Raw genomic sequence first — 18,627 nt, 5'->3', positions numbered from 1 at the left:
GTTTGAGTCTGTCAACAGTGTAGAATATTCCAGTGCTGGTTTGACTAGTTCTCTAAGGCCTTAGTTAAGCTTTTTTTGAACTTCTCAACTGTATGTGGTCTTGATCACCTAACAACACCTAACATATCCTTTAACTTGTTTTCAAAAATAGAAAACAGTATTGCAAACCCCAAATAGTTTTATATAGTTAAATCTAAATTAAACATTGTTTTTGTTTGTTTCAAATAATGTTCCATTTATTTTTTTATTGGTGAATCATTAAGTGGAGTGTATAGACACCACAAAGTGCCAATTGCTGAAAGAACCATCCATTTTTAGCAGTAAATAACCCAAAAAATTTAAGAAATGTAGATATATTTTGCTTCAAGCATAAAACCCTTCTTTGTCTCCAAATATGTTCTATTCAAAAGTAACTAACTGGCATAATTTTAGCTTCAACTGGTTCAAATTCTGTAAAACCTTTATAAAGCACCTTCAGCTATCTTATTACTAACTGATTAATTGAAAAGATGATCAAGAGCCTAAATAATCAGCAAAAAAGTTAGTTGCAGCCCAACATATAATCTAAATTAGGAGCAGCATTTTTAAAGATTACATTATTAAAAACCTGAACTAGAGCTAGTTTGGCAATAACAGGAAGTCCTCAAGCAGATGCTAACATTATTTATGAGACAATATGTTTCAGTGCTAATTACCTCCACAAAAGAAAAACAAAGAGAACGTTTTTTTTGTCATTGCAGTGATTATAACAGTGGCTGAAGTGGTCATACACAAACATTAGGAAATACAGGAGTCCACAAGTAATAAACTGGAAAACTGAGATTAGGTAACTCTCATTTCCGAGTTAACATGAATGCACCTGTAGTATTGTTAATGGCTGTTAGTCAAAGTGGTACTTTCGCTGCATTTAGAAATCTTGTCTGTGGAATGATTGAACATATCCTCTTCTCTTCCATGTCCTCCAACTCCAAACATAACAGACCATGCCATAGCTTAACATGGTGCGAAAATTGATAGGAAATATGGTCCTTTACAACTAAAGCTAAAAAAATGTGAGTTATATTGGTGTTAAAAATGTTTTGTAACAAATATATTTGTTTATGTATGTAAAGTTAGAGAACTGAAAAATAAATGTTTTTCTCTAACATAAATGTATTTCTAAATGGGAGTTATCAAGACACAAAATGATTTATTTAGCAGCTCACAATATATTTAAGTTTTTTTCATAATTAGAGTTACATTTTTATAAATCACGAGCTGTTTTTTTAGAGAACCAGGGTAGTATCACAGAAGGGTATTAATACTCAAGGTATTAATACCTTGAGTAAAGATGCATTGGTTTCATACATTACATGCATCTTTTAGATGCTCTACATCACTTAAGAGTACTGATGAGGGACATCACAGGTGGGTAGTAACTAGTTACATTATTCAGTTACAGTTACTGGAGTATCTTTTGGGAGTAGTATTACTTTATGTTTTACTTAGTCTTGTGAGATTATCACTATCTTTAGTTGGGTAGATTTTCTGGTTACTGTACCAATGATAAGTTACTGGAGCAACAAACAGTAGATATTGTTACTGGAAGTTTGTTATCCTTCTCAGCTTTATGTTGTAAAGTTTGGTTTTAAAGGCTTATAAAGAAAATTAAATCGGTAAAATGTTTCTCCTCAAATTTTCTTTTAAATCATTACATTCATTTGTATTTTTTATACACTTTGAAATACCAGGAATTTGCATATAAATGTCTGGTTACATAATTTTAAACATTGAATAAGATGTTATGAGCTAACATTACGCCTACTTCGTACTTGAGCAGCCATTTTACCTAGTAACTTTTTACTTTTAGTTAAGTAATTTCCTGGTTGATTCATTTCTACTTATACTAACTAAAAAAGTAAAGTAGTGCTATACCTAATTAACATTTATGAGTACTTTGCCTACCTCTGGTTTACAGATATATATATAAAAAATAGATTTATAAATGAGTGTGTAGTGCTTCATGACCTGAAACACTACTCAGCAGGAGAGCACTCTCATTAGCTCAACTGTTTGGTATATCATTAAAACCACTTTAAACTAAACAGAGAATATGATGGAAGTAGTAGCATTTTTATAATCTTTCTATGATTGTGTGTTCAATAACCCTTTCCGAGTACCTCTTAAAATGTATTAGACATTCAGCTTAGAGAGTTTGGGCTCCTTGATGCTTTTTTAGAAAGAATGAATTAGTGCCAGACTGATGGCTTTATTAGCCAACTCCTTTAACACAAAACCTTCTTCCTTTCAATTGAGAGTCTGCAGCGTGTCAAACATGCTGAAAACAGTCGGATCATGCTTCACCAGAGACACTCAACTTTGGTGGAAAGTACTGTGGTGTTTCAAAGGATCTCATACCCAAAGAACTGATAATATCTCAGTTTTTAAAGAGAAGTCCCTGTTAATATGTTCTTTATTTGAAATGTCAGAACTATCCACTGGACCAGATAGTTTTCCTCTGAGGAAATGAACCCTGCGCTATCAAACTGCTAATTGAAAGAGCTAATTGAAAATCTGTTTCTGCTCCTCCAGGTGTTTTACCAAGGAACAGCACCATCTGTTGCTGAAGGTTTCCACTGAATGTTAGAGATTCAGCATGTAACCGAGGTAGACGAGTCCCTTCACGTGTGGGAACAGTCCGACATTGTAAGTTGTCACATTTTAAAACGTTTATGATTGTGATAATGCACACATCAATATATTATTTAGATAGATTTTTATATAACACTAGAAAGCAGCGTCTACAGGCAGATGCTAAAATGCATTCAGAAATATGTCTCTAGTTAACTCAAAAGTTTTAATTAAGGTTTATAAAGCTGTCACAATGTCATGTAAGCTTTAAAGGCAAAGTAATCTTAGCTTATTTGTAGCATTATTACTTTTGTTTAGCAAATACAAATTATATTGGTTGCATCTTTATCTCCAAAGGTAAAAGAAGGGCTTAAAACAGACTTTAATTCCAGGACCTGTAAGGAAAGTGGATTTCAGTAGCTTTTAACCTGTAATTTTCTAAAGTGTTGTTATAGCTTGATGCTTTTACCCAATACATGGCAACTATGCTTTCCTATTTGCTCCACTGTGGCCTCCAGAAATCTTTTGAGTTAAAATCCCGCTAATTCATTGTTAACTTGGGCTTTAGGATGGTTCTAACTGAGCATCTCCCCGGCCACCGCTCACTAATTTCAACTTTCATTTGTTGGTCATGATTATTTGCCAAGGAACAGCACCATCCTGTTTTTTCCTGTTGGTTTGATGTATCATCAAGTTAGCTGCAGCCACTCGACCTCATCAACCTTTGAGTTACACGAGGAAAAACATCCGCTCTGCGACCCCTTGTCATGGTCACTCTTTCTTTTTGGGCATGCAGGTGTTAAAAGGTCAGCCTCTTAGCTCACCTCCAGGTGACACCAGGTTAAGACAAATAGGTCTGTAGGGGCTTCATGTTCAGCCAGGCAGAAAAAAAGAAAAAGAAGGAATAATATGAACAGGAAACTTGGTTTCTCTTCAGTAAACTTCCTCCATCACTTAGGCAAGAATTACTGTAGCTTTATTCTATTAAGTTGCTTATCTGGATGACAGCGCAGTCAGGCATTTCTAATCTTGTCTTTTGTCTTGGATGGTCAAACTCCTCCCCAGGAAGGTTGTTAAGTAAACAGGAGGACTGAAACCTGTCCAGGCGTGGGCAAAAATGAAGCCTGGAAGGAGAAAAAAGCCAATTTAAACCAAATTCCCACCCTGCTTACTATTGACAAAACAGAAGGGGGTCTGTTTAACCATCACCTGGAAAATGTAAATACTCAGAACTGACTGATTTTAATTGAAGTTGCATTATGAAAAACACAGGATACATAAGCAAAATTTAGCTAATTTTACGTTAAAGGCAAGTGTCATTTATTGTTTCAGTTCAAAGACAGCTAAAAGCTTCTATGATATGGAATAGTTTCGAAGCCTTTTTAGTCCGTCTTTGCAGATGTTTTGAAACATCAGTGACCTATAAATAGGCTACTAATTTCCCTTTCCTTCTGCTTTGCTGTAGAGTTTTCAAACCATTTGACTTATTTTACAATGCATTAAAATGTAGCTGATCCCTCCCTCATTCTTTGTATGGCAAAACAATATTTAAGTTTTTTTTAATGCAGGTCTTCAGCTTTTGTTCGACACCATTTCTAAAAGAAAGAAAAAGTAACACCTTTGAATTCAAAAAGCAAAGTCATGCTGAGAAAACAAGAGTGTGTTATTCATCACTCTTTTAAAGGTATTAGTATAGCACAAGTGAAGTGCTAATACCAGCTAATAGTGCTCTACAGAAAGCAGGAAGGCAGAAAAGTCTAATATTTTATTTTATTCTTAGCTATTCTCAGGGAGCATGGAATATAATCTATCTTTGATGATTACAGCTCCTGTGCGCTTTCAGACCATGAAGTTAAGTTTGCAGAAACAAAGTGGGCTCACAACTAAAACAGTGTCCAAGACATGACGAGGATAAAAGCTGAGGTTTATGCCAACATCGTCATGTATAGTGTGAAAATGCATTTAGTTTTTTCAATAACCCTTAACATGCTATTAAAATGTTTTTTTAAATGTATTAGGTTCTCCAGTTCAGCCCTGACAGAAGGCTGATCACACTAAGCCCGGTTCTGCTGGAGGTTACTTCCTGTTAAAAGGAGTTTTGCTGTTCGCTGTCATTACATGTAGGATCAATATGAGGGATTGCTGCAAAGTCAGTGACAATATGCAAGCAACTATCTACTATCACTACATGCTCATTCGGGGAGGTGTAGATTCTGCAAAGTCAGCGATCCACTTGCAGTCAGCCAGGTTTCTTTAGATAAAAAACTTTAACCCAACAGTATGAATTGATTAAACTGACTGTAAAGTGCCTTGAGATAATATGTGTTGTTGCTATATATATGCTTTGAAATTAATAGAATTGAAGTGAAATAACCCAAATCAAATTAAATTGAATCTAGTGGAATAAGAATCCTCTCAGATTAGAACCTCTCTTTCCTGTTTTTGGCCCCCTTTGAGACTGCAGTGTAGAGAGTACATGTTCACAGAATAAAAGATTAATATAAAAGGGAGCTAATCCATCTAAACCTACAGAACCTATTTTTTTTATCATTGGAAGTAGTTGTTTCATTCTGACTTTAGATTAAAGCTATTACATTATGAGGTACAGTTTTCTTTAAATTTATTGTGGTTATGCTCCATGAAGCTGTGTTTGTACTCATGGCTTTTGTTGTATGAGAATTTAAAGCCTCGTTATAACTCTTTAACGTCAAAATAAATAATGACAATGAAAGATAATAGATTCATTTTTACATTATGCAATAAGAAGCTTTTAATTTGTGAAACAAATTTTGTGAAGAAAAAGAGGGAAAAAGAACAGCTAACTTTAACAGATTTTTAAATTGAACGCTCTGGTCAAGTTTAGGTCATTTTATCTAAAACCTCTGAAGGATCTCTGTCAGACTATAATGAGGAGGTTTTTTTTTTTTTTTTTCTCAAATGTGGCCAAAGTATTCAAGTTGGACCTCCTCCTTTTGGCTCCTGTAGTGTTTACCAAAACACTGGTCTGCACCAGTCCAATGTAGTCCAAGGACAAACAAGAAAGAGGCATTTCAGGTCAAACTTGTGTGTCAGGAAAGAGGCCAACCCCCACTTTTTATGTTCCTCCTCTGCTTCTCATCTCTCACAGTTTGACTGCCTGGGTTGCGAACAGCTCTGATGTGTTATGACAAACTAAAAATATGGGAGAAGAGGAAAACTCCACCATCGCATTGCTGTTATCCAGGTTTAGTTACCTGTGGTGTGCTGTGCTCCCTCCCCCCTTTGTCCCTCCTTTTGCTAGTTTTTTTTAATCATTATTGAACCACATGCTCTATCCTCTGTCCAGCTGCCAGCTGGCATCAGAGAGCCAGCCAATCACAGGCACACGCAGCTCCGACCTCGGCAGATGTCCCCGAGTGGACACTGTGGACACTGGGGGTGTGGGGAGGTGCAGCGGAAGAGGCAGAGAAGGCACAGTGACCCGAGTGAACAGAAGGCTGAGAGAAGCCAGAAATGGTTGAAAAAAGCCACTGAAGTTCTAATGGGGATTATCTTAATGTGAGCAAGGCTGAACCATAGTGAAACAAACATTTCCTTTAATATAAAACTTTTTTTATGTTCTACCAAGGAAAAAGTTGAAACTACCAACATATCTAGTTCAAAATAAGTGAAATTTAAATAGTTTCCATGAAATAACAATTCCCCCCAATATTTATGTTTTACTGCCCGATATAACAAAATATAAAAACAAACAAAAACAATTTAAAGTTCATGAAACGTTGCTCTATCTTCACCTTTATTATTGAAGTGTAGAAACCACTAAATATTAAATAATAATTCAGATGTTTTTACAAAAATGTCCTCATTTTCAATCGTAGGTTATAATCAACCCATAATTTTCAGCTAATAAGGTGTAAGGAGGGGGTTTGTAGTTAACTTTGCCAAATGTTTAGCTTTTGATTATTATGTAAGGTGCAAAATCGATGAAGAGAGATAAACATCGTTGCACGTTGATCGCAGTGCTGCCCCTTTTTCTCTGTGCTCCCACAGATAATGGGGAATTCGTACGCGGGGCAGCTGAAGTCTGCTCGTTTTGAGGAGGCTCTCCACAACTCGATCGAAGCGTCTCTGCGCTCCAGCAGCGGAGATCCACAGCCCATCTTTACACAGCTCTACTTGGAGCCGGAACCATATCCAGTAAACATGGAAGGTAGGAATCACACAAGATGGATTTTAAAAAAAAAAGGTCTGATGATTTTTTTTTTTAATTACATTAAAACTGACGATACTGTTGTATAAAATGTAGTTGAATGTGATAAATCGGCACAAAGCGCACTGTAGAAGATGCAAAGTTCTCAAATTTAACGAATTTAATGAAACATTTGACCTGGATTTATATTCAGCCTTGCCAAGTCAACACTGGTGTATGTCTCTACCAGTCTATCTAGTAACTAAGAATGTCACCTATTCTGTTATGCACAACAGCTTAGATTCAGTCAAAATGCCTGAATTGTCTGAGAATGTCCATTATCTTGTCTCGCCACTAATTTTTATTAGGTTTTACGTCTGGACTATAGCCCCATTTACGCTTCTATATATCCCTTACCGAACTTGATCCATTTAGCTGTGAAAAGCATTCTGTCAACAAAACTTTCCGTCTTAGACCAAACTTTTGGCTAAACAAATCTATTTAGGTCAACCTGACTATACCAGCTTCTTCTCTGCATGTGTTCCTTTGTAACATGTTGCAGACTTTACAAAATACTTCGGGTGGCTTTCCTTGAACCGTAGTTGTTGGAAGCATCTTACTTGTTTTGCCAACAGCTGATTGCATGTAAGCTTTGGATCTCCACAGCAGAATCAGTCTTTTATTAATAATAAATGTTAAAAATAGTACATTCTTTACCTTGTACATCACTGTTATGCACTTATTCAAGGTGGTCTTTGACACACAGTCATACTTTGCATTTGCGGTTGCAAAAGTTCAAGGAGTTCAATACTTTTAAGGGAATCTTTTCAAGAAATGTGGTTTCTCTCTAAACAGGTCTTGAGCAAAACTTTTCACATCTAATCTGTTTTTCCATGTCAGTCTGCAACAGCAGCTCTGCCCTTGAACAGAACACATCAAGAAAGTAAACAAATGATTAGTGCAGTGCAGCTAGTTCCAGCCAAGATACAGCCAGCCAAAAATATGACTTCAACCCTATCACAGGTCATCTCCCCGCCAAATCCCACAGGATAGAAAGAAGACCCTCCCGTTACCCCAACAGATGGCTCTGGGCCTCCCACCCCAAAACCCCAACCAAGACTGCATCCAACACTCTACTTTCTCTTTCTCCACTCAGTCTACCTCTACTAGACTTCATATTCAACAAGAAAATGACATTTAAGATTGGACAAAAACTAACTCTTACATCTTCTCTACATTGCCATGGCCCTACTCTGAAACCAACATTTTCCAAAAGACAAACTGAGCCCAACAGTCCCCTAATCTGTCTACTGAAAAGCAGGACCCTCAAACCATTTATATATATCTTAATCGTCTCTGTGATACAGCCTGAGCCCCAGCGATAACTCTATCTAAAAGGGTTTTTTGCAGGAAACACTTGGGCCCTTGATAGGAGATAGTTATAAAATGTCTGAGCTAATACATGACAGAGAGAACAAAGCTAAGAGACACTAATACATAATCACATTTCAAGTCAGACAGTTTTAATTAAAAACGGACACATATTCAATAACATTCGTATAAATGCAGACTAACCTTAGCTTCTGCTACAGAGTTGGACTGGTTTAAATCCTAAATAAGGTACAGAGACATTCTTATCACTATAATTACTTGCGATGTTTCCAGCAGATGTAAAGTCAAAAGATGACATGGCACTCCATGGTGAGGTGGGTCATGACCTCCTGAACGGTCACTCCTCCAACGATCTGGATGAGCTGGAGGACGAGGAGGACTCTGACAGCAGCAGCCCCCCACTTCCCTACCTGCAAACTCCTGCGCCTGATGGCTGCTGCACACTCGATGGTATCATCTCAACAGGTTTACTTTATAAAAGAAAAACTTTTTCCAAAACATTCTCCTCAAGACATTCATATTTATACCAGAATAGTTAAACAGTTTCCATTAAGCCTCATCGTCTGACAATCATAATTGCCCTTTAGGATTCTGTCAGGCTGGAAAGGACCTCCGTCTGGTTACCATAGCAGCAGAACCCATCGAAGTCCCAGCAGGCTTTGAGCTGGTCGGCGCAAAGTCTCCCAGCATCCCAGAGCACATCCTAGTGTGTGCTGTGGACCGTCGCTTTTTGCCAGACGAGAACGGGAAAAATGCACTTTTAGGTCAGTCTGCCCTTATGATCTCAGATAGATTAAGAATTTTTAGTCCTTGTAAAATGAGAATTCAGCCCTGGCAAAACATCAGCACTTTAATTTCATGCAATATGTTTAGGAGAATGATGCTAACCTGGGCGACTTGTTCTTCCAGGTTTTTCAGGAAACTGTGTGGGCTGTGGGGAAAAGGGTTTCAGATACTTCACTGAGTTTTCAAATCACATCAATCTGAAGTTATCCACCCAACCCAAGAAGCAGAAGCACTTAAAATACTACCTGGTGAAGAACTCCCATGGTGCTCTGTGCAAAGGACCCCTCATTTGCTGGAAAGGTGAAAAGGAATACAGGATTTATTCATCAGAATAGCATGGCTTGTGTTACAGCCATCTCTCAAACCTGAAAACATATTTTCTTTGTTTGATTTGGGTACTGAAATGTATATATTACTTTTCAGACTAGTCTAATGATGTGCATCTCTCCTTGCGTTCTTAGATAGTAAAACCCGCCAGTTGTCCAGCGGCGCCTCGACCTCCAAACCCAGTTCATCGTCGTCCCTGAGCAGCAAAGAAAATGGTGGAACCAGCTTGTCCCCCTTCTCTCTCTCAGGTGAGCTCTTTGTTTGAAAAACAAAAGCCTTTTTAAAAGATAACTCGCTCACAGTCAGGGATTACACATTTTTTGATTAAGCTTGAAGCTGTTGCAGTTTGCAGATAAAAAAAAGAACTTAATTGTTGAAAAATAACTGAAATTTCTTTAAGGAATTTTCAACCACTTACTAAGTATGGAAAAAAAATTAAGAAATGTTTTTGTGTTTCTAGATATTTTTTATCCTTTTTTCTATTAGTAAAAGACAAAAAAAAATGCATATCTTTATTATTTTCAAATATTTTCAAAAGGCACCTATACTCCGATATACAAGCCTCAACTAATTTATTGAATATAACGGAATATGTGTTTTGATAACGAAAAAAAAAATAAAGCTACAAAATGATTTTTTTGCACTGCAAAAAATCTGAATCTAGATAAGTCATTTTTTCTTAAAATAAGTGCATTTATTTTTGAATAGAGGAGGTAAAAGAGACATTTTGCCAATGGAACAGGACAATTTACACTTAAAATAAGAAAACACAATTGCATTGTCTTATTTCAAGTGCATATTATCTAATTATCTTATTTTAAGAGTAAAATTACTCATTCCATTGGCAAACTATCCCATTTACCTGCTCAAATTAAGAGTGAATACACTCAATTTAAGAAATTTTTACTTATTTCTAGATCTTTTTGCAGTGTGAGCCATTGTGTTTAATGGCTGACCAGCTTTGGTTGTTGGACTTTAATCTGATCTCACCAATGGGACTTGTAATTATTTCACACTTTGATGAAACCTGGCTGATCAATAGGAGGAATGGAGGAAGGTTACAGCTGTCTAAATGAATCATAAACAAACAATATGACAGACCGACCTTACACGCTGGTTGAAATGATTCCTCAAAACTGTTGGGTCTTTTTTATGTTTTCACTGTAGATTCTCCACCCACCCGGATGGCACAAGCGTCCTCCGTCTTTTTTGGCAGTCAAGATCTTGGAAGGGACTGTAGTTTCCTCAAACCTCTGGCCTCCACTCCTGGGAACAAGACTCTGCCAATAGGTAAAGGCCTTTTCTCCCAATAATTCAGTTTCCTATACTTCATTAGCAGATTCTCTTGTTTTTTAAATAAATAACTGAGAAAAAGAAACAAAAAAACAAACTTTAGCTGCACTCGCTGGACATTTGGGAAAATTGACACAAAGCATCAACCTTGACTGAACCTTCACTTGAATGAGCTTGTCCTTGCATTCAGAGGCGTTGCTTGGATACAACCCTTAATGTGGTGAAGCAGTAAGGAGTCGTTGCTGACCATGAGGCAAAGATCATCAAGCAGCACACACAAACACGAGTGTGTGGATGCACACCGATCAATACCGGAGGAAGAAACACTGTAATGATTTTCCGAAGGCCTTGCCCATTAGACGTTTTACAAGGTTGTGATATTGACAGGCAAAGGCTACACACAATAATCGGTGCTGTAGCGTCGAGCTCACCACTGTTAGGTCTGATTCATTTTTAATTTATTGCTCTTCCTCTGTAGAAAATCACATAGTAAAGGACATTTTATATTAAGTATTTGATTAACATATATTTAGATTTAAAAGTTATTTAAGGACAAAGACAATGTTTCTGATATTTGAATAGATTGCAGGGCATAAAGTAAGTATGCAAACAAAGGGGAGAGGTTTTAAACTATTGTATAACTGATGTGAAAACAGTTTTGTTAGAAAGGCTAAAATGATTAAACCCCTTTATCTGAATACTTGGAGGTGCAGTACTCACACTGCAAAACTTTTAAAGCTAAATAATATTTTTTCATATAATAAGTGCATGGTTTCTTGAATTGAGCAGGTAAGTTAGACACTTTGCCAATGGAACAAGACAATTTACATTTAAGACAAACAAAAAAAAACAATTGCATTGTCTTATTTCAAGTGCACATTGTCTGATTATCTAATTTTAAGAGAAAAGATACTCATTCCATTAGCAAATCATGTCACCCACTTAAATTAAGGGTAAGTACACTTAATTTGAGAAATGTCTTACTTATTTATAGATCATTTTTTGCAGTGCATTTTCACTGCAGATTATTATTTTTGCATGTTTGAATGAAATGTGTTGTTGAATTTTAGCTGGATATGTTTATATGTTTGGTCTCACCTAAATGTAGAGCTGGAACAGGTGCTGTTGGGGGGTTGGGGGGTCTAGCCAAGAGGCAGGGTGAGGACCTAATGACTGAGAAGTGCCTGAAATTCCTTCAAAGTAAGTAAATGCAGGGAATTGTAAAGGATGTAGGAATCCTGTGATCTGAAAGTAAATCCGGTAAAATTCAAATTCTAAAGGTTACAAGTTTTGTAGCGGCAGATTTGTATACTATTCAGTTCTGATACGCTAATTCATGCATGCTTTTAAGTGTAATATTTGCACAAGTAGTGTCTTGTGAGAACAGTCATAGGACATGAAGCCGTGTCAGTAAAATGGTGACAGACCTTTGCCTAATAAGGTGTAACGGAGCGTAGACCCTGACCCTCCGGCATGGGTCTGCTGCTTGGGATTAGGATGATCATCTCCGCCCCCCCTTTTCACATTTTGAAGCATTCCCCTTATAAACTAAGCTCTATAGTGGGGTTTCTTGTCCAAATATCAAGTCAGCTAGAGCCTCCAGAAAATTTGATGTTTTTTTATTTATTTCTGCAGCTGTAAAAAAAGGCAATGAACAGTCACACATCAAGTCTGAGGATGTGCTTGCAACATTAACCCAGTACCAGCCAAAAGATTTCATACCTCCAGCACCTTTTCACATTTGGTAATTTAACAAGTAACATTGCTGGTCATATGGGAGAATCTATTGACAGGACAACCTTTAGTTTTACTTTCCACAAATCTGGTCTTTATACGAGACTGAAATAGTTGTTGGATTTGTTTATAGACAGTAGAGCAGTGTAGACGACCTAGTAACAATTTAAAAGCAGATATTCTGGTCAACTGCAAGAATATCTACTTAGGTGAAGCACAATAAAGCATTCAGACTGAGGCAGAGGTGCACTTTCCATTCTGACAAGGACTCTAAACACATGACCAGCAGAGTTTAAATTAAAGCTTAATCATTTGTTCGAACGGCCTATACCTCATTTTTTTATTTAAGAATATGTGTCATTACTTGCTGATTGATCAGTGTTTACTAATAATCAGATTCAGTCTGTATTAGCTTGGGCTACTTTGCCAAAGTAAGTGGCCATTACATATTTAGTCATCCACAGCTGTTAGAGTTCGCTGATATAATGTGACTAAATGTGGAATACTTTATATGAACCGTATATGATTAATTAACTATATAAAAGTCTGCATGTGTGTGTGTTGCCTGCAGTTCCCACAGCTCTTAGGGTGAATGGACCAACGAACGGCCTGGGTGTTGATGTGCACTCATCGTTACTGAGCTCACCCCAAGTCTCCTTGGTTCCTCAGGCACAGGGCTATCGCACTCCTGATTTAGGAGACAGTCCTGGTAGGCCATTTTCTCCCTTTCTTTTATCTTCACATTGTTTCCCTTTTGATCTGCATTTCCTTTTCTAACATTGATTCCTGTCTCTGTTGGATGATCAGTATCTTCAGCTATGAACTCCGGTCCCCCGAAGAAGCGCCATCGCAGCTGGCATCCCAGTGCCCTGGTCCCAGTCCCACCAACGGCTGTCCCTGTGCCGGCCATCCGCCCAATAGTTGGCTCTCCAGGTTTGTTACGTTGTTCTCTGTTTATTATTACCCTGCCTATGACTTTTGTTTGCTTGCTAACCATTTTCATTGAGTGCCCACATGTCCGTGACCCTGTGTGCCGTGGCTCTCTAATATTAGAAAAATAGAGATTTTCTTTCCTTTAGTGTGGAGATGATTCTACCTCTGACGTCACTTAGATGCTGTGGTTGTTAAGGATGATTCATTCTGAGTGCTCACTGAGATAGAGCAGGACAACTCGGTGCCAAAATAACTTGGATGATTACATTCTTTGGGAAAGCTGTATTGTGAGAGTTAATGGGATCACTCTTCATAATTATCAGCATCAAAACCGGAAAATTAAGAATAATCAAACTGTTTTTTCAGTTTGTTTGTTTTTTTTTTTTTTGGGGGGGGGTTCTTTTATTCATTGAAAATTCCCATTGTAAGTTATACAAAATTATAAGCTTGTACAGCCACACAGGGAAAGGGGACAAAGGACTGTTCCTATCTGGACATAAGTCATAGGCACATGTTTTTAGCTCCTTGTTTTTCTGTGGATTCGGTCAAATGTTATGGAGAATTTTGCTATTCATAAATGAATATCATTTTTTTTTTTACATCTTTTTCACTCCAAACATCAGACTAAATGTACTTTCACTAACTCCTAAGGTTTTATCTCCATCATTGGTGTAGGGTTAGGGTTTGCCATGATCAATACTGGGAGAAAAAGTCTGCATATTTTCTTATTATTAATGATCATCACAACCAAAACAGTCAAATATAAAGTAACTGCAACTCCAGCTATGAAATCTACCATAAGCACTGGTATTCTGTTTATATGAGTATTTTTTTTTATTGATCCTCCAGGTTCTGTATTAGCAGTGCCCTCCCCTCCTCCCCTGGTTGCTGGTGTCATTCAGCCCCAGCCTGTCACTGCTGGAGAAACAGTCATCGTCCCTGAAAACCTGCTCAACTCTTCAGGAGTTCGCCCCGTCATTCTCATTGGTATAGTTTTCTTTTCACTCACCTGTTCAGTAACTACTCTGCTCAACAAAGCAATTTAAATTATGTCTGAATAAAATGTGCTATTCTTGATTTTTGCCTTCCTAATCCATTTTCATTTATTGTCCTCTTTAAGATGCCTCCGATTTTAATCATGATATTTCTCTTTAGGGCATGGCACTTTACCCTATTTCTATGGGAACGTTGGCAATATAGTGGTGAGCCCCCTGCTGGTCAGCCTTTATAAGTGCAACCAGGTAACAGAGGAAAACCTGGAGACTCTGGGTCTCCACAGTAGTCAGATGCTCAGTGTGGAGATGATGATCCTGCTCACTTTACAGTACCTTGCACGTTTGGGTAAGCACATGTTCCAATCTTTATTCATTTGCAAAACAAATGAGACTACCATCAACATATTGTTTTTATCAAGTCAGCTCAGTAAGTTTTAGAATAGACCACATATATTATTCAATGACTTAAATACAAAAGGTTTATAGATTAATTACATATAAAGGGATATGTTTCAGGTCTTTATTTTTTACTAAGATGGCTTACATCTAATGATAAGCCCAAATTTAGTCCAGCTGGCTTAAATACTGGCCTTCTGAATTTGCTCTCTTAAGATTTGATCTTTTTTTTTTTCAAAACCAGCAGAAAACAGTGCAGCTAGTCACCCTGTGTGGAGATTTGGCACTGGGCCTGAATCCCTCTTGTTTTCTACCACTATTGTTTTCTTTTACTGAACTTTCCATCAGTAGGATGGGAAAAAAACACTTTATGAACAGCTGGTTTCTTTAGCGATCACCACCCTCTGTCAGCGTCTGTGGAACATACATTGGCTAAAAACCAACCAGAGGTTCACACACATGTAGATTACTTTCTTAGGTTATCCTATCTTTATTGTAACCCCATGTTCATGTTATGTTTGATGTAGGTGATGTTCCTACCTGCTTTAGGACAACAGGAGAAAATGAGCTGTTGTGCTAACTCTGGCATACTTACTTCGATGCTCACTGCTGACATGTTGGCTGATATGCAAAGTTCTAATTTGAATAAACAATAAATGAAATGAATCGCCTTAAGTGGTGTACTATCCTTGGGCAGGGTTTCAGTGAATTTCTGCTGGAGAAAAGTCGAGTCGAGATAATAAGATATTTCCTTATAAAATTAGATTCATAAGTCGTTTTTCTCTCAATTTCGTGGTATCGTAAGTCGTCAGGCAAAATTAATAAAGAAAATGCTTAAAATATTCCATTCAGTTTAAGTAAATTTGTATTATATATATGTGCTTGTATGTTTTGAAATTAATTAATGATAGGAAAGTTCTGTTTTATATGTTTATATTTTTACTTACTCAGCTGCAAAACGGTAAAGGAAGGGAATGAAAGGAAACTGAAGAAGCATATTTCTTGTTTTTAACCCCTGCAGCTTCTAACCAGATTCCTCTGAGGGAGGAGCTGGAGCATATAGTTTTAAAAGCCATGCAATGCTGTCCCGGGGGTCCCACTATCTCTCCATCCCAGCTTCCATGGCTTGCTCGACTGGAAGCCAGTGTCTCCGGTGGCAGTGTACAGGTGGTGGTCACCCACAACTCTTTGGGGGAGGGCATCTCTGAGTCCCTTCGTTCTCTCTGTGAGGGTCCTCAGCATCAGCAGCGCCTGCCCACCTACGTCATCATCATATGTGCCTCGAAAATGAACGGCAACGAGTTCTGTGTGCTTGTTCTGGGTGAGTTTACTGCACTATTTTCCATCTTTATCATGATCAAACTGCACACCCAGTTTATAAGCTGATGTGAGCACACCTGTCCCATGTAGGGAAGTACCAAGCACGCGCCTTAGCTGAAGGCATGCTGACAACCAACGAGTTTCTGAAAGAGATCAGCTACGAACTCATAACTGGAAAAGTCAGCGTCTTGGCATCTCATTTCAAAACCACCTCTCTTGGTAGGTTTCTGTTTTCTGCAGCACTTTAATTGTTTAAGGATATGCTGTTTATTTGTCCAAATATATTCATAAGTAAACATGGCTAATCTGCATACTGCACGTCTCTATAAGATGCATTAAACAGTCTGGATGTTTCCCAGCAGAACACAGAGATCAACCAGGACACTGGGTGCTGTGTATCAGATTAATGCCCAAGCTGGTGCTTGTCTCCATGTCTCTGTGTGACTATGGCGACTGTTTATTTTCCAGGGGACAATCTTGACAAGCAGCTCATACGATATCAGCGCAGACGGAAAGGACAGGTCATCCTACCCTTCCAGGGCGATGTCACTGACAACATCCACTCCCAGGAGCCTGCCAGCATGTCGCCACCACCAGACACAGGTTGGACTCTTCTGTTTTGCTGACTTTGGCTGAGTGCAAACCCCCCCCCAAAAAACTAAACTGTATTCCAAAGGGTTTGTTTCTGAGCTTTGTTGCAAATGCAACTGGTGTTGGTACCTAAATGTTTTAAAAAGTATCCCGTAGGATTTCTATGAGGGACTGATCCAAGTGATGCAGAAATCTATAAACATTAGATTCTTAGGTACAAATTAATAAATTGATGTTATTGTGATTTTTTTTTTTTTTTTTAGAGGAGTTGTTTTTTGTAATAACAAAACAGGCCTTTGTATTGTTTTTAGTGCTCAAATTTTCATTCAAATGTATTAAGCAAATTACATAAAAAGCAGAAATGGACATCAGTATTATGTTAACTATAAAAATTATGACACTGTGAAGTTTTTTAAAAGAATTAATTTATATATATATGTGAAATTTGAACTTAGAGGCATATACATTTTTATAAGAACTGTAGAATTTACCTTTGGAATAATCTGCTTTGGGATATGTCCGCTTTTATTTTAGGTGAGAATAATCCTGTTTGTTAATTAGTTCACTTCCACAAGTAATGAAAAACATCCTTTTATCTAATTTATAAAAGATTGCAGCCAATTTTGAGAGATTTTCAAGTTTTTTTTAAAAGGGATGCCTTTTTTTTTAAGTTGACATAAAAATACATTTTTACACCCCACAAAACACCCCTTTATCGTTTTGATGGGTATTAAGCAATTTCTGGTATCTGAATTTTAAGGTTTAACCTACACTTCTGTTACATCCCCTGGCTGGGTCTAGGAGGTACAGTATAAGGGACTAACGTAGATTTAGAAGGGGAATGAAGGAGTCAAAAAGGCATTTAAAAAGGTTTACTCTGCCATTTCTTTTAAGTAAATTATGGTAAAGACTTTAGGGAGAGCTTAGGCCAAATGACAAACAAAACAACCCTAAAAGAAAAAGAAAAGTGGACTTTCATAACTTGATCTAAAACTAAAATATGCAAACATACAAAATAACCTACCTAACCAGAACCTAAACATGAGAAAACTGGGGTTAAACAAAATGCAGCTCTCCCCTACAAAAGCCCATTAGATGCTACAAATAGTGTAATAAGTAGTGTGTAGTTGATCTTGATTGGGCGGAGACTCAGGAAGGAACATCCAATCTTAGAGGCGGAGCCTAAAACAGTACACGGTGTTAATTCGGTGCAAAAAAGCAAAATTACATTCATGGATGTAACACTTCACATCTTTGATGATTTACACCAGTGCTATTGTTTGTGGTGTGCAAAATTCAATAATTATATTTTATAATCCTGAATAAATGTGTGTAATTAACAAGAATCTCTTTTACATAAGTTATGTCCAACCTTTATCTGGAAGATTTAGGTTTCTACAGGTGTTTTATATTTTCTTGAAGTCATAAACTGCCTTCAAGACCTATCCTAAAAGTCTGACAGAAAGAAAGGCAGACAGATATACATATATGTCATATACATACACATATAATACTTTTTTTTCTCCTGCAGCAGAGGTCCTAAACAGGCTCTTCCAGATCTACCCGGCCCAGCTGACGGTGGCTCGAAGTCTTCTCTCTCAAGTTTGCTCCATCGCTGATTCAGGAACCCAGAACTTAGACTTAGGTCGCTTTTGTAAAGTGGACTTTCTGGTTCTGGTTCCTCCATCTCATGTTTTGGTGCACCAGACGGCACAACGCATCAGACAATCAGGTGTGTTGAAAAGAGAGTGTTGGTATTAAGGAGAGCATGTTTTTTCCTTCCTTTGAGCTGCAGATCTATGACAACATAGATCATACACATTCAAAGTAAGTAGGGAGAAGTGTCAAATTAGGTTGCATTTTTCATCTCAGTAGGAATTTTGGGAGGAGAAATAGGAAGTTTGTAATTCCAGACTGATTTATGTCACTCTTTTTTCTTTCCTATCATTCCTTCTATCTTTCATACCCTCAAACAATCATCTTCCTTCCTTCCTTCCTTCCTTCCTTCCTTCCTTCCTTCCTTCCTTCCTTCCTTCCTTCCTTCCTTTATCATGGTTTATCATGTTAATTTAACATGATAAA

General features: G+C 37.5%; 1 protein-coding gene across 10 annotated transcripts in view; it reads left to right on the top strand.

Moving 5' to 3' along the window:
* greb1l (growth regulation by estrogen in breast cancer-like) overlaps positions 1-18,627 on the top strand; it is a 66,518-nt gene that overhangs the window by 33,088 nt on the left and 14,803 nt on the right. For 3 of the 10 annotated variants that reach the window (XM_015369931.1, XM_015369933.1, XM_015369930.1), the window contains exons 2-16: positions 2,572-2,685; positions 6,640-6,799; positions 8,444-8,635; positions 8,758-8,934; positions 9,080-9,256; positions 9,418-9,531; positions 10,451-10,573; positions 12,882-13,019; positions 13,118-13,243; positions 14,093-14,230; positions 14,399-14,584; positions 15,656-15,955; positions 16,045-16,173; positions 16,423-16,557; positions 18,077-18,277. In XM_015369931.1, coding sequence (XP_015225417.1) covers positions 2,620-2,685; positions 6,640-6,799; positions 8,444-8,635; positions 8,758-8,934; positions 9,080-9,256; positions 9,418-9,531; positions 10,451-10,573; positions 12,882-13,019; positions 13,118-13,243; positions 14,093-14,230; positions 14,399-14,584; positions 15,656-15,955; positions 16,045-16,173; positions 16,423-16,557; positions 18,077-18,277 — 2,362 coding nt within the window. In that variant the 5' untranslated portion in view covers positions 2,572-2,619. The remainder of the gene's footprint in view (positions 1-2,571; positions 2,686-6,639; positions 6,800-8,443; positions 8,636-8,757; positions 8,935-9,079; positions 9,257-9,417; positions 9,532-10,450; positions 10,574-12,881; positions 13,020-13,117; positions 13,244-14,092; positions 14,231-14,398; positions 14,585-15,655; positions 15,956-16,044; positions 16,174-16,422; positions 16,558-18,076; positions 18,278-18,627) is intronic. The other 7 variants (XM_015369939.1, XM_015369938.1, XM_015369935.1 and 4 more) reach the window with 5 other exon arrangements.

Source organism: Cyprinodon variegatus, unplaced genomic scaffold, assembly GCF_000732505.1.
Source record: "Cyprinodon variegatus isolate N-32 unplaced genomic scaffold, C_variegatus-1.0 Scaffold39, whole genome shotgun sequence".
Taxonomy (NCBI): domain Eukaryota; kingdom Metazoa; phylum Chordata; class Actinopteri; order Cyprinodontiformes; family Cyprinodontidae; genus Cyprinodon; species Cyprinodon variegatus.
The sequence above is the reverse complement of the archived record's forward strand: the minus strand, read 5'-3'. Positions and strand labels throughout refer to the sequence as shown.